Source organism: Coloeus monedula (genome assembly GCF_965178545.1).
Source record: "Coloeus monedula genome assembly, chromosome: 2".
NCBI classification, from domain to species: Eukaryota; Metazoa; Chordata; class Aves; order Passeriformes; family Corvidae; genus Coloeus; species Coloeus monedula.
Genome location: NC_138782.1, coordinates 58,525,424 through 58,552,567, shown reverse-complemented (window position 1 = coordinate 58,552,567; position 27,144 = coordinate 58,525,424). Strand labels below are relative to the sequence as shown.

The 27,144-nt window shown below is 38.5% G+C and overlaps 1 protein-coding gene across 8 annotated transcripts in view; it reads left to right on the top strand.

Moving 5' to 3' along the window:
• The window catches only part of ARID1B (AT-rich interaction domain 1B), a 327,188-nt gene that overhangs the window by 64,636 nt on the left and 235,408 nt on the right, over positions 1-27,144 (top strand). For all 8 annotated transcript variants that reach the window (XM_082276898.1, XM_082276895.1, XM_082276894.1 and 5 more), the window contains one exon: positions 16,624-16,770. In XM_082276898.1, coding sequence (XP_082133024.1) covers positions 16,624-16,770 — 147 coding nt within the window. The remainder of the gene's footprint in view (positions 1-16,623; positions 16,771-27,144) is intronic.

The window sequence follows — 27,144 nt, the reverse complement described above, 5'->3', positions numbered from 1 at the left end:
TGTTCATGTGCTGAATTTCTTTCCTACTCCTTTTTACATTACTGCACTTGAGAGAATTTTCACTTGCTAGTTGGAACAGAAGCTGAAAGGGATCTTTAGGAAAGCACAGTCAAGCAGACATAATAAATTTTGAAAGGCATAAAACCCTACCTCCCAATTGAGGGAGGTAAAGATTTACAATACATCATAGAAATACTTTTTTTCTGAGAGAGCAAAAATCTTCCGACTTGGCAAAGGTATTGTTGCTGAAAGGCAATGGAAAAGCCACTTGCAGTGTAACAAGTTGTTTTCTTTTTGCCTTGAAGATGAAATATTATTATTTTCAGATCAGTTAGAGGCAACAAAGTAGTAGAGGCAATGCTTTTAAAGAGAGGTGCTTGTCTAGGTTTTTGTTTCTGATGCATAGAATGGTTATACTGGTTGCTAATTATTTGATTACGTGCCTTTTCTTCTGCAGAGATGTTGAGATACACTGCTCTGAAGCAGCTTGTGTTTCCTCAAGGGAGCAGGTCCTCAGTGAAGTGCTGCCCAAAAAGCAGAACAAACACTAGTGAAACAAACTAACATTTAGTTAAAGATAGCATATATTAGCGTATGCCTTATGGAGGGTGTGAGGTTATTGCTGTCTTTTTAAGGGTCTTCAGTGTACAGTTTCCCTTAAAAGAAAAGAAAGCAACCCTCCCCAAACACCATCACTAACCCAAAATGTGAAAAAAAAAATTTTTTTCTAAAACTCCCAAATATTAGGCTAAACAGGATATATCTTCAAGTTCGAAGGCAGATTCTTCTCTTAGATTGATAATTTAATGACATTCACCACATGTAAGAGCTGTTGAGAGAATTGGATTATAAAGGTTTGTAGGTAGTTTTTAACAACATAGACTATTAATTTATTTTATCTTTCTAACATTCCTGTTACTTTGAAATGTTTCTTTTAAAAGAGCTGTTATATTTTATCATAAAGCATTCCTGCTTTCGCTGTAAAAGAGTATTTATTACTGCTTCTCTACTAGGTGAAATGTGATGACATCATCTTTTCCCATCTATTTTAAATGTAGTAAGAGGGATGGTTCTGCAAGCACACTGCTATATATGAGGAGCAGAAGAAAACAGGTGGACATCAGAAGTATTTTGTAATGGGGTCCTACCCATAAGAGACTTCCCTTTCTGTAATTTAGCACAGAAATTTGCTTATCTGAGTGCAAATCACTAATTTCACCTTTTTAATCCCCAAGTAAGACTTTTAATGCTCTTCCCTTCGTTGATAATAGATTTTAATAGACCTTAGAAGGTATTTGTGGTTGCTCTGTTTGTGTGGGTTTTTTGGCTGTCCTTAATGTTTTGAAAGTTGATCGTAGTTTAGAATCACAAATGTTTTACAGCTTCCTTAGCACACTAAATTTCTTAAAACATTCTGATCTTGGTGAGTAAATAGTAGTACATGCCATAGTTCTTTATCTGTTTCCTGTAAAATAAATTTTTAAAAAGTTTTGATAATTCAAAGTAAGGGGATTTAGTTTAGTTTTGTCTTGACATGCAAGAAAAGCTGAGTAGAAACTGAAGGACTAGATCAAAAAAGCACCAATTATTTAATGTTTTAGTTATTTATTTATTGTTTGCTCTTAATTGGTAGTGCTCCTATTCTTCTCCCTTTCCTCTTCCCTGCTCAACCCCTATCCTGCAATTTCTGTGCTGAACATTTAAACCAGAGGTCAGTTTGGCTCCATGTGTTGTTTAAAATACACAGCAAGTGACCTGCTAAATGGAACAACAGCATCAGCATAAAATGCAGAGACCATATTAGGGCTGGGAGAAGGGAAGTGCACAGAGGTTATCAATAAATACTCAAATCAAAGTGAGTTTACTCTATAGATGTATTTTTTCATAGTGAACTAACAGTGGTTTTTAGTACCAGTCCTCTTCTCATCACAGAGTAATAATCCCAGTTTGTGCTGTTCCTGTTTTCTCCTTTTCTTTCTTCTAACTCCCATAGCACAGCTTTTTCAATCCAGCATTCACTGCACATGTTCCAGTCATGAGGTTACAAAGCTGACATTGCAGTCTCAGCAGAGGTTATCTCTTTAAAATTCCCTAAAATTCCCCTTTGGCACATCCAGTTTGGCAGCTGGGTTTCTGTAGGAAACTGATGGAGCCACCCCCTCCCCTTATGTCCTTTATAAAAATAGAAATCTATTAAACCTCTGGCCAGAAGGGCAGATGGGTAAGTACTCCCTCCAAAGCAGACAGTGCTGCTTCCTAAGCTTTTCTCCCTTGTTTTATACTCTCAAAAAAAAAAAAAAAAAAAAATTATATACTTCAGAGCCAATTAAGTAATGAAAATACCTGTTTTTAAATTCAAATTCAAATGCCTGTTCTTCAGGACATGTGAACTCTGTGCTCTGAAAGGTATGTACAGCTTCTGAGAAATATTGACCTGTTGTCTGAAATATTTTAAATAGTTACGCAACTGCAAAATCAGAAGCTTAGTTAAATCTTGGAAGCTCATGCCTGAGCAACGCAGTAGCCACTAAAGTATAACTGGTACTCAAAGGAGGATTTGCCAAACCAAATGGTTGAAATAACTAACTACCAACATAGGTAAGTGATCATTGCCCTAGTAATATTCAAGAACTAATCTAAATGGGCATTACCCACTTGCACTTCACTTTCATGATAAGAATGTCCCTGAAATCCATTAAATATTTCTGCTTCTTGCAAGGAAGAGAGAGAGAATTGTGTGTGTATGTCCCCCTCCCTGTATCACTACTTTCCCTTTGACATCACTCTCGGTGAGAGCAGCAATGAATTATTTTCTGCTTAAAGTGGGTTAAATTTTATGGCAGAATTTGAGTGTCTTGAGTTTGAGGAGACCTGAAAAGCCAGTGTCCTCCTTGAAAGTCAAGGAGAGGCTTCTTTTATAGCTTCACCTGGTAGTGCAGCAGCTTTCTCATGGCACCTCTCTCTTAGAAGGGCTCTGCATGGAGAGCTGAAAGTTGTTACTTTGCGTATGGTGTGCTTTTTTGGAAAGTGAGAATTGTGGATTTGGATTCACGAGATGAGGAGAGCCACGGAAAACCAAAACTAAAGAATCTGCACTTCGACAGCAGCCAAAGCCAACCCGGCTGTTACCTGCAGTGGTGCTTCCCTGCGGGTCACTGCTGGGTTTGTCCAACCACGCTGAATTGTTTCAGTGTGCTAAGCCAGCAGAAGGCTGCTCATTGTCTTTCTGCTGTTGGAGTGTGGCAGAACCCTTGGTAGAGAGTCAGGGAGAAATGACAGGTTGGATGAAATAGTGGGGCTTCTGTGGCAGCAGACAGATTGGCTTGCAGCTGTAGACCAGTTGTCTTGGTGCTTTTGCCTCTGGAAAGGTGATCAGCCTGCACTGTGCCTTTCATGGTGTCTGCTGTCAGGAGACCTCTTCTTTCCACAGGTCCTCAGCGTGCAGAGGTGGGCACTGGGCAGCTGTGAGACAGGAACCCACACAGTGCATTGGATGAGGAGCTCAGGAGCATTTCTGCATGGCATGTTTTTTCTAGAACAGCTTTGAATGGCACCTTCCTGAGAACATGTGGTTTTCCCATCACGCTTGGAAGAGCTTAGCATTCTGTTAGCCCCACTGAAGAACTGCAACAGCAGCTGGTATTTTGTCTCACTCTGCCTGGTGCTTGTGATCACTCTTTGAGGACTGTGGCCCCTAAACAGGCTCATCTTATCTCTTTGTTGATGGTCAACAAACAGTGACTACATGCCCCTGACACTTCATGCTAAATCCCATGAGTTGCACAGAGCATTGCATTTTCTCACTGTAAGTTACTGTGTCTTGCTTTTGTCTTTTTTTGTCTTGGCTAACATAGCCTCACTATTTAACTATCTTTGAGTCAGCCTGAAGCCCTTTTCTTAGTATGTTTTTAATGTAATGAATTGTCTACCTTCTTCTTAAGCTTTTTTTACCACTCCTGATTTCCTCACCTATTATTTATTAACAGTTTGGGGTGTGTTTGTCATGTGAAACAAGTTTGTCTCCTTATCTTCTCTTGTGTTCACTGGGACATCCCCGCGCTTTGCCCCCCCACTCTGAACAACACCAGTGGTTCTAATAAACTATAACATGAAGGATATGGCAAGATTGTCACCAGGCTGTGTGAAAGAGTGTAATGCATTGTGTAAGCACCTGTAACCCATTTCATTGCAAAGTCAGATGGGCTAACTTAGGTTTCCCTTCTCCACCACACGTGCAGAGAGATTTATTTATGTAACAAAAAACTGTTGACAGTCACCTCCTGCACTCCCTTTTTGAACAAACTGCTTCTTACAAGTATTTTGTAAGGAGAAGTGAGAATGCAGAAGATGAATGTTCACCAAGCGTGTGTGGGGAGTTGCAGTTGACTTGGGGCTGAAGCAAGGAAGGTGTAGGGTCCTCACTTGTCTGTTGCAAACATCCTTAATCACTTTTCCTTAATCACCTTTCTGAATAATCTGGAGGCTGGGCCTCTGATGCTTTCCTGGGACATATTATATGAAAGCAAAACAAACTATTCCCTTTCCTGCTTGTCTCTTAGTTGTGGCAAAATGCACTGCACCAGATAGATCCCACCATTCTTTACAGCCTGAGTATCTTGCAGTAAAAAAACCCCAAAGCTGATTGCTTTCTTTGTTTTTAGCTGAAAGATTTCTCCATAATGCAGCTGTCTTGTCAAAAGACACTCCTCAAGATTTTACAGTCTGGAGGTATTGAATGTTCCTGATGGATCCTTTAAAGTGTTTCAAAGTGCATAATTGGGGCACTTGAGTGTAAAACTACAATTATATACTTGTGTGTTAATTTTGTGTACAGATAGGTATTACTTCAGTCTGGACATAAATGAGAAAGAAACATTTTCTTGTGAGCGTAAGAATTTGTTTTGTGAATGTTTAAACAAAATAGGTGTTCAGATAATAGCCCAAAACAACCAGACTTGGGGAAGGGGAGCTTGAGCTTTCAAGAAAGGAAGGAGCATGCATGGATATACTGGAGAAGCTTGGATGCTTTGAAAGAAGAGTAGGTATTTTGAAGATTAACAGATGGAGCACAATTTTTGAGTTAAAATTAGTTGCAATATTAATTTAAAAAGAATTCTAGTAGTTTGGTAGAATGAATGTATGAATTTGGTGGTTGATTCTTCATAGGTTTTTAAGGGGCCTATTTTCAATTCAGCAAAACAGGGAGGTTTTGATAAGTGATGTTATGACTTTAAAGGTTCTCGTTTGTTTTTCTGTTCCCTTTTGAGTATAATATTACATGAATTGGATTAACTGTATCCAGATACTTACATTTAGCAGATGTTTCTAAAACTTCCTTGTGGTAACTGATATGAGGAATAATTTACAATAATCATCTTATTTTGAGTATAATAAAACTGTAATTATTTCTAAAATTATGATGTGCTATATGGTTTCAGCTATGAATTTATAAGATAGATGTCTTTGATGTTTCTGTCAGGGTCCTTTTGATGTTTTCCAGTGCTAAGTAATAGGTCAAATTAAATAATAGAAATGGAATAAATCAAATATCTAAACTCTGTGACTACAAGAAGTGGTTTGAAAGTTTTCTTAAAAAATACTTTCAGGAATATTTGAAATCACAGCTGTTATGTAAGTACTCTTATTTAAGCAGCTGACTTGGGTTTTATCTGTTCCCAGTAGGGAAAGGGAAAGAAAAACCAGCACAGAAAAGATTTACGTCTTCCTTTTTTTTTTTTTTTCTAATATTGTTTTTGTTTGGTTGGTTTTGGTTTTATTGGTGGTGCACTTTGATCAAATTTATCTAAAGAAGAAGGGTTTCTGATAGGAGTTGCTCTGTATTTCTTGTTTTTCTAAGCTAGCATAAGTACCCCCAAAGGATTATTGAGGAAATGTGCCACAGGAATGGGATCTTAGGCATCTAATGCTATGTTGCAGGATAATAAATTATGCTGGGTGAGTATAGATGGAATCAAATTTTCTTACAGTTAGTTCAGCCAGTCATTCTCTTTGCCTCAGCATTCCTTGCTGTGTGGTATTATGAGAAGTATGATTTTGATCCTGCCATAGTAGAAGAAACCAGCAGAATTTGGGCTGTACAAATGACCAGGTTTGACACAGATACTGCTGAACCTAAAAGATAGATGTGGGAAGTCATGTCTTTTTTTTTGTGTGTGTTGACCTCCTGTGCTGTGGACACTATTTGGGGATTCAAATCCTTAATGGGAACGCAAAGAGCTGTAAATCTTCTCTCATTGCATGTTCATTGCAAGTTTTTCTAGATTAAAAGTGTGATACCCCATAAACAGTGAGGGACCAGAACAGAAGATGACTTGCTGGACTGCTGTTAGGTCCAGGAGGCAGAGCTGTGGGGGTTAACTCAAAAGTGGTGACCTTGTCAAAGGTGTCTGGGCCAAAACCAGAGGGGTTCTCTGTTAAAGATCAGAAATTGGGTGCACCCCTTGGCGGATAACTTTGTACTAAGACACTACTAAATTGAACTATAGAATCATAAAATGGTCTGTGTCAGAAGGGACCTTAAAGATGATCTCATTCCAACCCCCCTGCCGTGGGCAGGGACACCTTTCACTAGACCAGGTTGCTCAAAGCCCCATCCAACCTGTTCTTGAACACTTGCAGGGATGGGGCATCCACAACTTCTCTGGGCAACCTGTTCCAGTGTCTCCCCATCCTCACAGTAAAGAATTCTTTCCTAATACCTAATCTAAACCTGCCTTCTTTCAGTTTGAAGCTATTCCCCCTTGTCTGGTCACTACATGCCGTTGTACAAAAACCCTCTGCAGCTCTCTTTAGAGTCCCTTTATGTACTGGCAGACTGCTGTTTGGTCTCCCTGGAGCCCTCTCTTTTCCAAGTTAAATCGTCCCAGCTCTCTTAGCCTTTCCTCACAGGACAGATGCATGAGCCCCTTAATCATCTTTGTGGCCCTATGTTGAACTCTTTCTGATATGTCCATGTTTCTCTTGTACTGGGGAGCCCAGAACTGGACACAGTTCTCCAGGTGTAGACACAGTCCTGCAGTCCTCCAGAGTTGAGCGGAAGCACCTCCTTTGACCTGCTGTCAATACTTTGTCTAATGCAGCCCAGGATACCATTAGCTCTTTTTGTGAGAAGGGCTCATTGCTGGCTCGTGTTCAACTTGGTGTCCACCAGGACCTCCAGGTCCTTTTCTGCCAAGCTGTTTTCCAGCTGGATGGCCTCCACCATATATTGGTGCCTGGGGTTGTTCTCCACAGGTGCAGGATAGCACTAAAGGAAGAAAAGCAGCTGTCAGGGAAAGAGGGTGTGCACTGTAAGGTTCTGTGAAGCCCTGTAGTGGAACTGGACAAGTTTAGGTGGAGAGAAAGGCTTAGCTTGTTTAAGAGTGCATGGCTTTGCTCCCTGTGGAAGACCTTTTATATTCTTCTCCTGCTATATTAAGAGATGTGGTGAAGGGCTCTGAATGATCTCAAATGATTTAGTTCTGACAGCCACTGAGTTTAGAAATGGTAAAGACAGTATTCATCAAGATTAATATCTTTGGAGGAGAACATAATTAAAAAGCACCCTTTTCTCTTGAAAGACTGGAAGAAAGAAGGAAAACTAGAAGGTGTGCAAGATGCCAGGGAAGCAATGATAAACAGGGTGTGTGCACATTCTGCCTTTTCTCACTACTGAGATTAAAGACCGTTTGCAATTTTTCCACCTACCAAGACTATGTGCCAGAAGAAATGTAGAGTGAATGCTATTTTACTGAGGAATTTTTCAGTCTCCAGTAGTTAGGTGTCTCTCTGTGTATAAAGGCATGAAAATGGAGGATTACTCATAGAGTTGGATTACCTGCTATTCAAACTCAACCCATACCTCTCATTTGTGTTCCCTGTTTGAATGGCATTGCAGGATTTGTCTGAAGAAATATGATTCTCTGTATTTTTTAACCATATTTTATTTTAATCACTATTTGAAAAATAGTGGTCAAAATTGTTACAAATTTCCTGGAAAATAAATGGCAACTAGAGGATTTGGGGATCAAAGTTCACCATGTATTCCATTCATGGATGCACAAGAAGTGCCCTGGAACAAATTATTTGTTATATGATTATATATATGATTAAAAATCTGTTAAATACAGGCTTTTGCATTTTTCTGTAATGGCTGGCATTTCATAGGTGAGTTTCATGCTACTCATGCAGCAAGAGGTGGGGTTTCCTACCTGTTTTTTACTGAAGCACCAACCATTAGAATCACCAGAGATCAGGTTGTGACATTTCTGATGTGTTTTTCCTTATCTTGGTGGAAATCTGTTACTTACGCAGATTACATGATTCCTTTTAATTCTTTTGATCACTCAAAAAAAAAAAAAAAGGAAGGCAGAGTATAAGAATAGATATCTTACCTGACTCGTCACTTGACAGTAAGTGTGTGTGTGTGTGTATAGGTACTATGATTTCTCTCTATTTGTAATACAATATATCAAAATAGCTCTTCTAAAAACAATTCTGTTGTAAACTTTTAGTTTTCTCTATAGTGTCTGCCTGAGAGGATAGATGCAGAAATGTGGAAATCTCTTACTGGAGATTATCATATTTTCATCCCTTAACTTGCAGAACAGACCAAATGTTGCATTAGTTTGTAATGCACCAAATGTTGCATTAGCTGTTATGCACTGTGTGAACCAACACTATTGTAGGAAAAATGTCTTCCTTTTGTTTCTAGACTCAGCTGTTTACCTCTCCCTTGAAACTAATTTTAGCTCATCTGAAACATGCAAATTTTTATTTTTGTTTGTTTGTTGTTTTTAGGGGAAGGTGGGAGTGGGAGGTGGTTCTGATATTGGCATAGATTTAACATTTACAGCAGAGGTAGTTTTCATCAATTTCTGACAGGGGAATCAAAGTGTTCTTTTTTGGGAGGAAAGATATTGCTTTTCCGTATAAATGATTGACTATTTTGTGGTAGTAGTCTTTATTTATTTGGCTCTCATCAGGAAGAATAGCAAACTTACTCAAAATCTCAGTACATCAAAAATATGTCAATACATAAAACATAAGTACTATTCCATACTACAGTCTATGCAAAAAACTATGTTAATGAGATGTGAAGGTTGCACAGCTAAGAAGTCAGAAAACATAAATGATAAGATTCTAGCAGCCACATTTCACATCCTCTATATTTTATGAAATGCCTTTGACAACATAAATCAGAAAGAGAAGGTGCTATATATGTGTAACGTGGCTCAGTTAATGTTGCTTTTGGAACTTTAACATCTGTATTTTCTGACTGGAGAGTTCCTTAATCATGTAATCTTAGTAGATTTTTTGCACCTTTTTTTTTTTTTTTTCATAGGTTGGTTTGGGGTATTTTTTTTAGGAGAGGAAAATTGCCTGTATTAATAATTGGTTAGCTCATGTTGCTTTGATTTAAGATAGAGTAGAAGGCAGTATATAGAGAGCACCTCATAACAGGTGCATATGTGATGCCCTATACATTGCACTGACAAGTGGTGTAATTGTGCTGCCGTGCAGTTCTTGGGGACAAAGGGATTACAGGCCGGTGTGTAAGTCCTGTCCTTTCTGTAGTACTCGGTATGACTGCATTGCAGACTGCAGCGTCTTGTGAACATGCTCGAGCTACCTTTTTAAATGAACTGGCTTGTGTACAAGAAGCAATCTGGCTACAAGAGTGTGGATCTCCCTTTGACCTAATTCACCCTTCTATGGAGTACAGCAAACTAGCTGAGCACAGTTTTTGGTGTAGGCTCCTGCCAGTATCTGAGCTAGTTTGCAGATCTGTGTACTGCACTGCAGTCTTCAACATAGACATGCATTTAATGACTCTGCAAAATCCACTACCTTGCAAGTTCTGGAATGGGGATTATTGTTCTGTGACACAGAAACATGCTTTTCATGCTTTTGCTTCCTTGCTCTGGGTCACAGGGTGGACCAGTATCAGGCCCAGTGTTAATATTTTAAAGGCTCATAATAAGATTTTAAAGTTCATACTTCAGTGTAAAGGCAAGCAGTGTAGGAAAGACAATAACATAGGTGAACATTGTGACCAATGTATTGTCAAAAGGTCAAAGCTAAGTGATAAGAAGTAATAGAATTTATAGAATGTATGAATAAAATGCCTTAGCATCAGGATTTCAGATTTACCTCTGATTAACAGCCTTGACATTAACACCCAGCTTTCCACTTGGTTTCCTTTTAGATTTTTCTTTTTTTTTTGTTATTTAGTGAGAAGGATTTTTAGCCTTCAATAGGACTGTGGGCACAAGCATGCTGGGGTTGAACATGTTGATTTGAGACAGGAGACCATGCTGCCCTAACTGTGGCGGAATATTCCACTGAACATGTGCCAGAGGATTTCCTTACGCTGTATAAGCATATTATATTTTTCTTGTTTCTATAATTCAGCTAAACATACAGGTCTTGTATTAATTTGAAAGTTCTAGATACGAACCAGATCTTTTTGGTAAGTGTGTGAATGTCAGGGAGCTAGTTTTCCATTACAACTTTCTATTGGACAGTATGGAGAAATGCATGGTTTGAATGTTTGGGGGAAAATACTTAGATTTTGGCAGAAGTCTGGCTTTGGAAATCTAAGACTGAAGCAGAAGTTGTTTCAGAAGTCACAAGTGTTTTATTTGAATAGGAACCGAGTGACATCTTTCTTTATAATTACAACTGAATTGACCACTGTGAAATTAAAATAATTAGAATTAAATACTATAACCTTTTGTTAACTGAAAGAATTACTCCTAGTGTAAAGTACCAGGTGGCAGGGGTTTTTTTCTGAGAATGCTCCTCACTATACTTTTTTTAATTCTAATTTCTATGTAATTACAGTGTTACAGGTGCTAAGAAAGTGGAGTGATACTGGTGATTATATTACTGAGGGTGGTACTTGTTTCACAGTATTCTGTCTCACTGTTCTTCAGCAAAGTTGGCCACTGAACCAGGTAGTGCCAGCCTTTCTTCTGAGTGCCATCCCTGCCTCTGGAGTTGAATTTTCCTTCTCTCTGTAAGCAGGGCTTGATGCTGATCAGGCCAGACAGATCTGTTTTCCCCCAGACTTTTCTGTCATGACACTATGGTCCACAGCTTCCAGATTGTGCTGTTGCCTTCTACCAATATCATCCAGGGTAATGGATATCCAATATCATAACTCACTTGCTAGGCACCAAATAGATTTCAGGGAGAAGCAATGATGTGGCCAGGACTTCCTCCCTGTAGTGAGCATGTCATGAAATCTGATGTGTTCAGGTGGATCCCAGTGTGACTTGGCAGAGCTTTTTGTGATAGGGGATGTGTAAAGCTTCTTCCATTATTGACTGGATCTAGCCATCAGGATGGTGTAAAAGGGCAGTAGCTGCATACTGCTGGTATTATTAGTGTACCTATGCTAACACACTAATTCTTTTACATTTTAATTTTAAAAATTATTATAATGACTCTAATGCTGTCTAATGATCCTTCTCCTTTGACATCGGTCATGGATTGCACATGCAAAAATTGCTTAAAACTTCTGTTTCTATCAAGGTATTACCTGGACAAAGAATGCCTGCCACTAGATCCCTTATTCAAACAAGAATTAAAGATAATGGGCTAAGTTATAGGTTTAATTGGATTTGCCCCATCTCTTCATTTTGGCTGCCAATTTTGTTCCTCTATTATTCTCATCCTTTCTTTGTGTTCAGAGTAGTTTAATCACTGATGGTCAGTCATACTTCTCCCAAAATAATGCTATTTATACTGTACAAGTCAGATAGGAGTCAAAAGTAATTATTACAGTTTCTGTGCTTGCCTAGAAATAGATTCAAACTCAGGTCTGTTCTCTCTCTAGCTGGCCCCAGAATATCCACGCTACCACAGGCATGATGAAGTTTCCCAAATTCTTGTCTCCTGCATTGTGTGGGCCACAAAAAATGTGGGTGTAAGGGAGAAGGGGGAGGGAGGGTTTACTTTATGAAGAAAGAGGATGCTTGGGTCATTCACTCCCAAGCATTTTAAGTAATTGGCTTTAGATTTGTTTTGTTCTGGGGAGATTTTAATTAAGCTTTTTTTTATATGCTGTTTAATAAACATTTGTCCATAAGCGGTATCTTGTGATCCCCATCAGTGAAGCAGGAGGATTAATTTGCATGTTGTTGTTTGTTATTTATTTAAATAGCCACAGCAATTACATGGAATGTTCTGCTAAGGCAGCGGTGATGGGTCTCTGCACTGAAGAGAACAGCATCCAAACGTTCATGTAGCATTATGATTATTGCTGTATTTTAGGTGGTGATGTTTGGTTGTTTTTTTAAAACAGGTTGGATTGAAAGGATATGGAGGAAAATTCTAACATAAGTAACTGATATGTAAGTTCAGAAGAGGAGCCTGGTAACCTTTTCTAAACCAGTGTCTGAAAGCAGATTGCTTCAGAAAATATTTAAGAAAATGAAGCAGTCTCAGAGCTTTGGCAGTCAAGGTGTTATTGCCTCTTCAGGTTGCTTACGTTTGTTACTTACTATCTTGCAGACCAAAGTTCCATTGTTTTCTCCGGGGACTCGAATTTCTTTTGCAAAGAGGCTAGAACATAGGCATGGCTCTATCAGGGCAGATCAAGGGTTCATGTAGCCCTGTATCCTGCCTCTAGTGGAGGCTTTAATTGGATGCCTGGGGGAGAGTCAGAACAAAGCAAGCATGCGGTACTTCCCTCAATACTCTTCAACCCTCCAGCTATTTTCAGTTCAGGGACTTCCTGAGCCAGATGCGGCTCTGTAAATTTGGTAACCCTCAGAGGATGTCTCTTTTGTGAACTTGTCCAGTCTTTGCTTGAGACCACATAAACTTTCAGGTTTCAAAACATCAGTTTGACAAGGAGTTCTGTACATCTGCCACCTCCGTGACGAGAGAACCTGTTTCTCTCTTGTTTTGAAGTTTGCTTCTGCTATTAAATGCATCCTAATTGTTGTTGGACAAGATGCTTTTGTAGCTTTCCATCATACTCCTACTTCCTGGTGTCTCTTCCATCCTCAAAGGATTATAGGTTCTTTGTATGGAAACTGTTCTATGCTTGTGATGATTCTTGTTGCATTTTCCTGAACCTTTTTGTCTGACCCTTCCTGGTAATTCCAAGAAGTCAGTAGAGAGGGATTTTCTTTCGCTGTGTTGATGTCTCCTAAATCTCATCTTCATTCTTATCTGTCCTAATTTATCCAGAACAGTCATCAGTGTTATGTAGTCTTAAATTACTCAAATCTCTGACTTTTCTTTTTAAGCCATACTGCAATTCTTACCTACCAAGGCAGTTCCAATTTAGAGGCTGTGGATGGTCATTAGTAATTCAGCTTTTTGAATTTGATTAGACCTCTGGAGTGATACTTTATGGTCCCAAGCCACTTCTGACTGTTCATTTGTCACTTTATTCCATGAAAAGTCCCATTAGATTCAGAGACATTTATCAAGTCCCTCACAAAGGACTCCAGCATGGGAACACCCCAAGATTTTTCCACAGTGCACACTAGAGCCAAAGATTTTGTTAAGCTTCTCTGTGATGGCATTGTGTTCTCTGTATCTCCTTTTATACCTTCATCATCATTCATCTCTTCAGACTCTGGCAGACCTCCTACTTCTGATGTGTTTGAAGAAATGAATCATGACTCATTTGATTCCCTTTTCTAGCTGTTCCAACAGTTCTTTCTGGCCTGTCTTACTACATTTGAAGTGCCAGAGTTTACAGTCTTTTCTGTTTTCCTCATTTGGACCTGGTGCTGGCTTATTGAAGGGGATGCCTTTTTGCCTCTAGAGAGCTGCACTTTGCCATGCTGGTGTCCCTTTGCTCTTATCAGGTCTTTCCGAATGGGTGGTGAATATTGTTTCTGTGCTTTCCATGTGGTTGTTGTTAAATAGCTTTGATGCTGCCAGTCAGATTTTATTTCTCGTAGCTGTCTGTTAGAGATTCCTTTTAACAAGCTTTCTCATTTTTGTGTAGTTACACTTTTTGAAGTTAAGCACAACAGTAGCAGATTCCTTGGGTTTCATTGTTCCTGTAGGGATGCTCAGTTTAACTCTGTTATGGTCACTGATGCACTGTGGTTCTGCAGCTGCAGGATGTAGTAGTAGGTGGCTCCTGCTGCTCTGGACTGAGTCAAAGGCAGTGGCTCCTCATGCAGGTTCCCTAACCAGCAGTTCCATGGGACCTTTGACAGTTATCTGATACTTTGGTCTCAGCTTTGTAGTCTGCTTACTAAGTCTGACTGGGAGGGGTTGAAGTGTCCCCCTAATCAATCTTGTGGTGTGCCTTTTGCTGATCTTGCTTAGTGTGCTGCTGTCAGCATAGTCGTAGTTTGGCCATGCATGATGGTTCCAGCACTCACTCTTTTTGATCTCACCAAGCTCCAGACCTCTGCTGCTTGGTGAGGTGGAGTTTTATTTTGATTTATTTCTAAATGCTATGTAGTATATAATGTTAGTTTGTTATTAGCTGTCTTCACTCTGAATTTGTATCCTAGGATGATGCCTACTAGTGACTCCACTAATTTTTTCTTTTCTACCATATTTCTTATGTGACTATTAGTGCTTTTGTTTGCAATTTGATGTTCCAGTGATCCAGTCCCCCCCTCTTTGTGTGGAAGTCCATGTATTGTTGGAATTTCTTATTGCCACTCTGTTTACTCTGCAGTCACTGCATGTCTATTTTTCATTCTTTGATTCTTCTCAGCATCTTCACTTGATGACCCAAAATCTCCATGACTTCATTTGACATAGCAATACCATGGTCTTAAACCATGTGTTCTTCTAATCCCCTCTTCATTTTAAAATTTTGTTTTCTTGCGCCTTATGTACCAGTGACCTGGCTTCTGTGTTCAGGTGAACTCCAGCCCTCCTGTACAAGTATCTTTATTCTAGAAATGTTCTGGTTGCTCATGCATCTGGTCTTCAGCTTTGTCACCATCCTGTCAACTGGGCATTCAAGTTCTCTTTTTTTCCTTTTTTCCAGCAGCCTGTATTTTGCTGTCTGGATATCTTTCCTTTTCTTCCCAGTGTAACTGGAACCCAGATGGACCACAACACAGGTTTCTCCTCAGCATTTACTAGGAACCAGTCCAGGCTCTGTGACCTTTGCAGATGATGGGCAAATCACCATGTGGTCTTCTGTCAGATCCCAGACTCCGGCTGTCTGTTTGCCTGATGATATTCCAACACACCCTTTTTAGTTTGCATTATAAAGGCCTCATTTATGCATCATCGTGAAGAGGGTATTTGTCAGAAAGGGTTGCTTTGGTCACAGAAACATTTAACTGCCTGTGAAATGATGGGAAAGGAAATGGAAGCGAAGGTAGAGAGCGCAAGTGCAGAAGTGGGGTAGTAGAAGAGGTAGGACTGCCAACTTCTGGCAGAAGTAATTGGAGCAGATCAAGTTGTGGTAATAAAAACAGCTTAAGCAGGTGTTTAAATTTGACTTTGTGTTATTATTACTACCGCCTAGCAAATACTGTTGAAGGAATGCAGTAAATTAACTTTAGGTAGAACAGGTATGTGTTTGCTTGTTGAATAAACAGATCTATCATTGTATCAGAAACTCAGTAGGAACAGTTCAGAGATCAAAGCATTTCAGATGTGCTCAGGTATCTGAGACACTTGCTTAGAGCAGGGATGTGCAGGACCAACAGGAGGTCCGTCCTAGAAGGGAGAAGTCACGTGCTGCATCTGTTATTTTTCTGAAATTATATTAAATTCCAGAGTTTGAGGAAAAGCATGGTTACCTAAAATCAGGGAAATCTGGACATGATATCAGGAGTCTGTTGAAAGTGTGCTCTTCCAAATACCTCGAGAAAATGTCAGTGTCTATTGATACAAGGCTTACAGACTGAACCGATGCAGAAAACTCCTCTGACATTGTAATTGACTTGGGTTTGGTTCTAACTTAAATTCTCACTGTGTGTGGGTTCTTAGTATGTGATACATGTTCCAACTGATGTGTAACACATTATTTTGTTCTGTTGTTATTTTTTAAAAAAATATATCTTAGTAGGGGGGAGAAGACTAAGAGAGATTGAACTTGACAAAACCAAAATCCTGCCAAACCCCAAGGCTTTTTGTGCAAGGCTTAAACACAAACACTAAAAACCTGAGGATTGCAGGCAAAACATTAAATAAAAATTAGTACCTGATTGCTAAAAAAAAAAAAAAAAAAAAGACAAAAAAGCATTTCTCTTTCAATGTCTTTTTAAGAGTTGTGCCATTTTTCCACAATTCAACTTTTGGGTCAGTGCATCAGAATGATTCCTCTGTTGATTTGCCTCAGTAATGTGCCCAGGGAGAGCAAATATCTCAAATAACTGCTTCTGTATTTTAAGGCTGGCCGTTACAGAATTGTGATGTTCAGAAGCGTAGCATTTTCCTTGGAAGCTCTTCCTGAAAAGAGTAACTATGCAGAGCACTTGGGCTCACTCCTCCTCCTAAGACAAGAGGATCTAAGGGCTCACAGTAGCTGCTGAGTAAAGGAGTCAGACCACTGGGTCAGGTGTATAGCTGAGGATACCACTTCTGCTGAAGTTGCCATATGGATGGGACATAGCTTGATTTCATGTCCTCTGCTTCAACTCATGCATTTGTTTTGCTTGGCTCTTCCAACAGATCCCACCTCAGTATGGTCAGCAAGGTGTAAGTGGCTACTGCCAGCAGGGCCAGCAGCCGTACTACAACCAGCAGCCGCAGCCCCAGCACCTGCCGCCCCAGGCACAGTATCTGTCGCAGGCCCAGCAGAGGTACCAGGCTCAGCAGGTAAGCACCGTCCTCCACTACTGACACTCACCCTGCAGCTGGAAGTGTAAAAGTAACCCTTATGCAGAGAACAAAACCCACCCCTCATCTTTTCGAGGGAGCAGTGTTAGTTAAATAACAATGATTAAATAATAAATTGAGCAAAATTAAATAAACATGGAATCAAACCACATCCTTCTGAACGGTGTTTAGGGATATACGCACAAATACATCTGCACACATTTTCAGACTATTTCATACCAGCTTTGTAGAGTAAAGCCAGTGTATTTGCCTCAGCAGCTATTAACTGTGCTTTTAAAAACAGGTAACAATTTATTGATGAGATGTTAGTGGATTTTGGAGCTTTTCCTTGCTTTTGTTTTGTTCTTTCCTCGCAAGACAGACATTGTTGAGAACTCCTGCATCTAATGTGGTCACTACTGTTTTGGGGTTTTTGTTACTTCATTTGAGGGCAGAGGAGTTCAAGGCATTTTGGAGTTGCTTTGTCAAGGGAGCTTCTTAAAAGATATTTTAAATGGATATTGCAGCTATTAATTTGAATTTTGTCAGTTTGCACATCCAGTTAGTGAAACCGCACAATTCATTATCCATTGCTGGTTTTGAATTGTGCTTTATATATTAAGCATTAAAATTAATTTCAAGTGATTCTGTTTTTAACCAAGATCAGAAGTGGTAATGTATGGGTCTGGTTCCCAGAGCTGGAGAAGCACTTGGATTTTAGATACTGAACAAAATGGATGTGCATAACTGATGCAGCTGAACACGTAGGTTCAGTTTTATCTGCAGTCTCAGCTCTGTTAATCATGGAGAGGTGATCTGGAAATGGAAGGATGAAACTAAAGCATACTCATCATCCTGGGAGATCTAACAAAAGTGAGTTGCTCAAGACTGGATATTAGTGGAAGCACCAGCACTTGCTGCAAGTCAGTGCAGAATTCTGTCAGGCATGGTTGATGAACATTTTGGGATTATGCTGGTGCAATGTAGAAATCTCAGCTTTAAATAAAAACAGTATGTAAAATAAACTAACAAAAGATGCTGTAAGTGGCAATGATACTGGAGACTCCCCTCCTTTGACTTTAAAATAAAGCTATGATAATTTCACTGTGTAATTACATGTTAATTTCTCTTCATCTACATTTTAAAATTCCATTGAGAATTAACTTTTTTCATTAAAATGCTGGATGGTTTATGAAATAGAATTCTTAATTGTGTCTATGATATTCTTGTAAATGTCACCACATTCCATCTTTTGGATTATATGTAACTGCAACTTTAAAGATTGCAGTTGTGTCTTTAAATTTAATTTTCTTTTTTTACTTTGCCATTAAATGCTTGATTTCTCTATGACTTGAAAATACTGTTCATAAGCATCTTGGTAAAGTCTCAGCAGATCAAGTCCTAGTAATACAGCCTATAAGATAGGAGAAACACAGCTGCTCCAATGTCTACATATCACAGTGTGTGAAATTGAAATGGGTTTTTTGCTGCCTTGGACACCTTGTCATGTTTTAAATATACTGTCAGTTGAACGGATTGAATATTTCGGTTTAAAAAACACACAAAACATACCAACTTTATAGGCCTTCAGAGTAAAAAGGTACTGATTTATCTGTTGATAGGTGTTCCAATTACATCATTTGCTATCATAGCTGGGAAAGTGAAGGTTTGTGCAGTGAAGTGAGAGGTATCATGGGAAGGATGAAGGCAAAATTAGAGTAAAGCCCTCCATATATTTTGAGCTTCAGAGAACTGGGGTAAAGAGAAAGGCATGGGCAGATTCACAGGTAAAAGATACCAGCCTTGATGTAGCCAAATTTCTTTTTTGAGGATTTGAGGGAACATTGAAAGACAGTCTAAATCCAGGCTCCGAGGGTGATACAGGTATCTGAAGGTCAGTAGGCATTTTTTGCCTCAATCTGCAAGTTGAGATGATGCATGAGTCCTCACCAGTATAGCCTTGCAGTTGGTAGTCCTTATTGTGAGAATTTCACCTGAATTCTTGATGGTTTGTGAATGACTGTTCTTCAGTAGTGGTCAGCCTCTTAAGTTTTCAACTCTGATCCCCTCTGAATTATATGATAATTTCACTGTGTAATTGGAGTATTTGTGTGTAGATGGGACTATTTTCTATAAATAGTGAGTAGTCCTAAAACACCTTGGGGCTTGCTTCTTTCCCGATCTCCAGATTGGTTCCATGGCTGCTCTTCCCCGTCTCAAGAAGAATCATCAGATGAATGCTTCTTCTCTCATGTTTCTCTGTAAAACCTCACCACTGTGTACTTTCCCATTCTTTGAGAACTGCTCATCTAGAAAACAATTCCTAACACAAGAATTTGAAGTCTGTATTTCTGACACTTCAGCAAAAGTGTTCTTTCTCTGCTGATAATGCATAGTAGAACTACCATCAAGTGGTAACTGGTGTGGAATACAAAAATTAATACTAAACAAAAAACCAGAAAAGTTGGGAGCATGTGTCGAATTCTGCTGCTGACAGAAAAAAGCTACAAACTGTGCTTACTTAAGCATGCATATCCCTGCTTATATGAGACGGAGTACCTTTGAAAAATAAAGAATTATAATTTATTTGATTAAAATTTTAGCAAGAGGAGTAGGAGTAGGTACTTGTATAGTTTTAGGAGAGGTACCAGGTGGGGGAATGTGGGTGAGAACAGAGCCACACTCATCTCAGGGGCACAATGGAAAGACAAGAAGCAGTAGGGACACACTGGGAAGAAGGAAGTTGTAACTCTGTAAAAGAAAAACAAACAAACAAACTCAAAAATTATAGAACCCACAAAATTCCAGAGAGACTGGAATCTCCCATCTTTGGAGAAATTCAACTAGACAAAGTCCCCAAGCACCCTGTTCATGCTAGGCTTGCTTTGAACTGGAGGTTTGACTATATGACATCTCTCTGAAGGTCTCTTCGAATGTATGTTGTCTTGCTGTGACTTAATACTGGCTTTACATATTCTAAATACAATTTTAAAATAAACTACAGAATCATATATTACCTGTTGCACCAGCTGGTGTACCTTTCTTATTTGTGCTCCTAAAAATATCAGTGCATCCTGTTTATATAATCCTGTCAATTAGAAAGCTGAGGTAGTTTCAGTCATACAATCTGTCATCCTTTCTGTCTGTCATCCTTAGTTTTGCTCTTTCTTTTCAGCTTGCAAATGAATTTCCTTCATGTTTTCTATATTCTTCATTAACCATCTCTTTTTCTTTCTGTATTGATTTTGTGATGGGAGTGTGATTGAATTGGTTTACTTCAGGATGGAGAAGAGAAATGCCAGATTGGGGAAAGAAGGCTTCTCTAATTTGTCTTCTTTTCCTGACTGTATTTTTTTTATTCCCCTCATATACTTACGTCTATCTACTTGTTTTGGAGATTACAAAGCCGAAAATAGTGTTTATTCTGGCTGGATGATGGACTTTTTCTTGCCACTGGTTTCCTTTTATGTAAAACCCTGTAGTGTGATGATCTGGGTATTCTGTTATGGGGACAAAACTGATGCGAAATTTCTTGCAGATGATGTTTTATTTTTGCTCTTTTAAACAGAATGTGAGTGAGCTCCTGAGGTCAGGTATAACTGTGTTGTGTCTTAGAATTGGTGCTCATCTTCGTTTCACACATACTGTGGAAGTGTGAAGCCATTGCTGTTTTTTCTTGACTCACTTGAATTCAATATGCAATCTTGTCTAATAAAAGTAAACAGATAAAACAATTTCTGGGACTGTTCCAGTGACTTGTGACTTTCATTCTTCTAGTAAGCATAGAGGGGAAGGAGGAGAATGGGATTTATTTGAATGTTTGAACTGTTGTTTAGATCTTTGTTAAATTGATTGCATGGTAGGCAGAAAGGGAGTTTCATAAGAGGTGATTTGATAGTAATACTAGCACAGTTTACTATAGAACCATATTGTAAGCCAGCATCACTTATCCCCTCTTCATATCAGGAGCCTGCTGTGCAAAAACCATTAAAGGAAGAGCTTTGTTTTAAGCAAATTTATTGCAGTAGCAGATTCATTGATCATTAAATATTGCCAGTAGATGTAGATCCTGCCTTGGATTTTTTTTTTTCTTTAACTTCTTTTTACCTTTACTGCTCTTTAAAAGAAAAAAGAGAAAGAAAGATGTGCTACGCTGCTATAGTGTTGCCCTTGGCAGGGTTTTTCATCTTGAAATGGCATATAAATGAATAAATGCTTCGGTTGTTTTTGCAGTTTTAAATCTTTTGCCATAAGTAGAAGTGATATTTTGCTCAAGAATGTCATGTAATTGCAAACTTAAACTGTCATCATTAAACATTATTTTGTTAAGATAGTGTGATGTATATTTTTGGTTATTATGCTTTCCAACTGGCTTGTAAACAGCCATGTTTATGTATTTCTTTGCTTTATGTAGCATGTGTTCATATGTATCAAGATAGAATCGTGCCTTTAAGCTTTATTGTGTTATTTTATGAATTGGGACCATATCAAATTTTGACAGATGAAATGGATCTGCAAAATAGTTATGGTCTCACTTTTAGTTAAACAAAAATAGTGATTTTGTTCTATACCTATTGCTGTTACCCTGAATGAAGCCATCCTTTGTTTTATACCTTCATGGAAGCTTTCTGCTTGCAATTTTCCAGAATAGAACGCTGATCCCTTTTCTCACGTACAGGCGTAAGATTAAATGGGAAAAAAGTGTGGCAAGTCCTTGAGGTGGGGCATGCACGTGCCCTTTTCTGGGGCATTGGTCCTTATGGTTAACTGTGTGCACAAAGAGCTTGTGTGTGTTTGTACATCATTTTGTTGTGGTTACTATGGGTTTTTTTAAGTAGTTGAGGCTCACTCTTTAGTCTTCTTTTACTTAAAAGGAGAAAATGTTTTATAAACAAGCAAACAAACAGCACTCTCTCACTATCTCACAGGTTTTAAATGTTCTAAAAGCTGGCCAAGATCTTGTTTGCCCCTCAGAATAATATACCTTACCTACTGATCTTGGCAAGATTTCTTCCCTGCGCAAACTGTATAGGACAAATAAAGAGCAGATTAACCAGTGGAAGTTTTTTTTCCAAGACTGGGCCAGGGGGACAAATGCAGTTTGGGCCAGTAGGAATTTGGGAATTGTTTTGGTAGTCCCAGGTAGAAAGGCACGTGAAGCAGGATGGCAGTGTACATGAGAAGATGGGAAGCATCTCTGGTGACACCTTGGTTAGTCTCTCCAGGTAGAGGGTTGGGGACCACTGATGCTTCCATAAGGGGCTGCAGCTTCTCTCTATTTCCCTGAACTGGGATCAGTGGTTGGAATTAGTCTCGGTTGCAAGCCTGAGATGATGATGATGATGAAAACGTTCTTTCGCAGACATCTGTTTCTGGTGTTGAGTCAGTGCAAGGTAGGACAGATAAAACATTTCCTGATTTGAAACAGTCTTTGAAAATGTGAACAAAATGTGAAACTAATTAATCTGTTTTCATGTCCAATCTGTATGACTGTCATGAAAACAGAACAAATTGTATTGTGGCAAAATGCACCAAATTATTAAAGTGATTTTGGTACAATGAAGATGAAGTATTGTTTTTAAATTCAATGTGAGCTGCTAAAGTTCTTTAAACAGTATAATAAGTAATATGTTAATTAACACTGTCAAGATGTTTTGGGGTGTAACACTGTACAAAAATAGTATTGTAAGTTAAGACTAACTGTTGCACATGCAAATACCAAATTCACTAGTAAGTAATACAGACAGTCCTCAGTGAGTCCAAATTTGTATACCTCAATGCAATTACTCTTTATAATAAAATCTTCACTTTTAAGCTACTAGAAATTGGCACAGAATTAGCAGTCGACTGTACTGTAGTTTAGTCTGAAATCCTTCAGAATTTAATTTAAATTTAAGGAGTAACATACAGCTGCTCCTGTCTTAAAGTCGTAATAAAAATCATTTGTCCTTCTGTCCTTTTTTAACTTTTGTGTCTGTAATCATCTACCATTAGATGAGTGGTTGCACTTAATATTTGTTGGGTGATGAACCACAGGAAATCTGGGAAAGAACAAGTTTGTATGTTAATCTGACATTTGCTGCCAGGCATATAGGAAAGTATTCTTTGTGGAAGTTGGCTATTACAGTTATATGGGAACTCATAATCAAATTTAATGTTCAGAAGAGATAGTTGCCTGCTGTCAGCAGCAGTGGCTGACACCACTGCTTGTTGTGTGCCATAAATCCTTCATGGCTTTCGTCATTGCAGCAACAGAGATGCCTAGTGCTCAGTGTGCACTCACTCCACTCTGAAATGCTGGACTTGTTTTTAGCTTAGGAGCAATTATATTCTTTCCAGAGTGGAGAGGTACAAGGGACAAGTGATTCCTGTAAAACATTTAATCCCAGATCCATGACACTAAACTCATGCAGATACACATACTTTTTCAGCCTCTCTTCTGGGGGAGCTGAAATTAGAGACAAGGATCACCAACAGTATTACTTTATATGAAGGCATTGGTTTTGGTACGCTGAACCTTCTGCTGCCAATGTGTTTCAGAGAGGTCAGATAGATACCAAAAGGGAGAGTGCAATATTGACTTCTTGCATCTGTAGTAGAGCTTGACTGGACTTGGGGGAAGCAGGTTAGGGGGAGCAGGCTTTCAGCAAGTGGCTTCCAAACTTAACACACCACAGCTTAAATCCTAGCTTCTAGACAAGCCACCAGTGACCAGCACCTGCTGAACACTGAAGTGATTTAAGAACTGTTGAAATATGAACCATATTGAACTTGTACATAAAACTGATTTATCCTTCTTGAGCCTTTCTTAAGCACATGATATTTTCAAGAAGGACAAGAGAGATTTGAACCTTTGTAGGTTCAGTGAGTACTTAAGTGATTGAAATCTTTGCCAGTTAGATCTCTGCTTTTATAAAGTCTTAGTTCATAATCATGATGCTGCTATGATAGCAAATAAGTGTTAAGCATAAGGCTATTTATGTGGTTGAGGTTATTTAACTCAGCTTGGAAGTTCAGTGAAACTGTGACTCCTCTGCTGCATCTTCTCCCAGTAGTGGGAATGGTTGATTATTGTCCTTTTGGGAACTGCTCTGTTTGCTCATCATTGCTTATATCATTCCAGGAAATTTGTCAAACCTCTCTCTTTTTTTTCCTCAGCTATTTCTCTCTGTATTTGTAAGATTATAATAAGTGCTACCTTGTCAGACCTGGCAAATAATCTTCCAGAGCCAAGTAGCTAGAAGGAATAGAGTCAGGCAGAAAAAGAAAGTATAATTGTCTGTGAACTCACACCTGAGCATAAATACAAAATTGAGGGCATAGCACAGAGCAGCAGTCACAGCAGCACAGGCTTGTTTTTGCTGAAGGCTTGTTGGCCAAACTCAAAAATCTGCATTCAGATTTAGAGAAGACTTTCTTGGCCCTATTATTTTGAAGAGGGTGTTTACAGACATTGATCAATTCATGCAAATAAAAATCCAACTCCAGTCTGTTAGGCCTGAAGCTGTTAAAGTTAGCATGTATAGCTACCCCTTACACATTGCTGTCTTTGTAGTAACTTGGATTTGTTAAGTGATACTACTGGGAAAGGAGAAGTACTTTATCTTGCAAAATGGTACTACTATTCATGTATAAAATGTAACAAGCTTGTTTATACTTCTGTTTTATAATCTTCCAAAGGATTGTCAGTGAAAGTATTTGTTTGCCTTTGAGTTGTCTCAACAACTGAACAGCACCTTCAGTTTAAAGTTCCCTCATTGTAGTTAAATAATTTTTTCAGTATATATGGGTTTTTGCTGTCTTCATCTCTTAATGGTTTTCTGCCGAAAGCAGGCTTTTCCACTTGAAGGAGGAATTCTGAAGGTCAGCTTTCTTCTCTTGTGAAACCAGCAAGTGCACCTTTTGAGGCAGCTGCTGCTGATGGGGGTTTGATGATACCCAGCCGGAGAGTCAGAGGAGATAGGTCAGAGCACACTGCAAACCTGTTTGGCAGGAATGTTCATGACCACCTGAATCCTGCTGGTTTTTAATTTTTATTCCCATGTTTTTGGTATCATTCTGAGCCTGGCAGACATATTGCAGCTTTTGTACTTGAAAGATACACAATGCTGAAAAGTCTGAGTCTTGATTTTTTTCATGTATTAAAATGAAGTTAGCATACAACATCATAAAGAAACTCTGACAATAAAAGCCTCCTTTCAGCTAAACTGGAAAGAGAGAAAACTTAATCTCCTAGGAAGAGGAAGGTCCTGTTTTGCTCCTTTATTTTTAAGTGGTCAGTTACTTACATGCAATCAGTTTGTAGATTTAGCGGGCAGTGTCCTATGTCCATAATAAAAATCTTCTCAAACTAGTCTAGTGCAAAAAATGGGGGTGCTGAATCATTTGTTCAAACTGAAAACTTCAGTATTTATAAGGAAATAATTCTAAAAGGAAACATTTTTCAGCTCAACTACAAAAACTATGTAAAATCTTATCATGGATTTAGTATGCTATGCTTAGAGAAAGTCTTTGTAATGAGTTTAGAAACACAGTAAGATACACGTGTCCAAATGTATTTCTTAAAGTTCTCAAATCAGTGGTTTGGCTTTGATCCACAAAGTATTATTGTTGTTGTTGTTATGACGGTGATATTATTTGAAGTTTCTAAGTTCTGATATCTCCCAGTATTTAAATTACAGAAGGTTAATTAAAGCAGTTCTTTATTTTGCAATTGCTTTGGAATATTAACCTCACAAAGCCTGCATTAAATCAGTGAAGTGACAGAATTGCATTTGCTTTATAAAATAACTACAAGAGCAAAGAAAAACCATTTATAGTTCAGTGCTATTAATTGCTTGGCATTTAGATATTAGCATAGGAGTCAATTAATTAACTTGATAGTAAAACTACTGGAATGCAGGCTGATAAAAACTATTTTGTTGTAGGAGATTAGTGATCATAACTATTGTTGCTCCCCTTACCACTCTCCTTACTACTCATTGAGAGTTTTCTTTTAATGTTACTCTGAGAACTAAATTAATATCCCAGAAATAATTTTATCGATACCTTTGAAATTTAGCAGTAAGTTAAACAGAATAGTGAGTTTATCAAAAGATACCTGATCATATAATTGTCATTTATTTTATGATCCACTAATCTGATGGCTGTTCATTGACAAAAGTTGTCTATGCAAATGTTTTAAAATATAAAGGCACAAATGCTGTTCTAAGAAAAATTCTAAAATGCAAATAGAATAGCATTCTGAATTAAATTATCATGTTGTAAAGTCTAAAAACGACTCATAAATCTAAGTGGTAGGATTTTTTTTTTACTGTTTGTTTTGTTTGGCTTGGTTTTTTAGTTCTGCATGAGCAGTATATATTCCAAATTTCAGTGGTCTTGTAAATTGCACCTCATGGCCAGTTGCAATATAGCAGTATTCTCTTATGGCCTTTAAATTAACACACATTATTTTCCTCAGAGGTAGGGAAAATAAGTTTGTTAATATTCCTGGCCTAAAATTTACCACTGCATTTTTTTGGCTGCACGCATTTTCTTTAATAATTGAAGCTGTTCAGTATATATATATTTAGTTTTATTTTCTGTATTTTGCATTGGGATTTTGTTGTTGAGACAATGTATCATCTGAGTATTGACCAGCATATATTTCATATGCATTCGTTATCCTTTCCATTGTTTCCCTTCTGCTGATGCTTTTTCTTACTGTAGTAGGATTTCAAATAGATTTTGGAGCATGCAGCTGAATTGTTACAGGGTGTTCTAGTTGTTGCAATCAGATAGGTACAACAAAGAATGAAATAGCAAATCAAAATAAATAAGATACCACTTAAAAAACGAGTTCACATGTTGACAAAACTACTTGGTGTTTATGTTGCGGGAGATAGTAGAACAACTGTTGGTCTTGGTGAGCTGTCCCTCAATAAATCAAGCTCTGGAAGAGCACAGCCTCTCTCTTTGTGTTTTCCTCATGCTTATCCCTGACTGCCAAGAAGCTATCTTCCACATGCATGTTTTTAGGTAGAAAGGTAAATAACCAGCTATAACTAGTCTGGGGTTTGGGTCTCTGCCTACAGAATTCATGAAGATTGTTCTCCTTCACCCTCACAAAAAAGGAGAGGATTATTGTTGCTTTGTTACCTAGTAATCCTTTACCAACTTTTAATGAATGTCACTGTTTTTACATTGCTGTATTAAAGAGTCAGTGGTCCAGTGTCAGAGTTTGAAGTTTTCACCACTTCTTTCATTTGTCCACCACCCTCTTACTCCCTCCTCCTGCCACTCCCAGCACCAGCACAGTTGGGAATATTTTCTTTTGAGAAATTGTGGTTGTGGTGATGGTGGTGAAGACTTTTCTATCTCAAAAGAATAAAT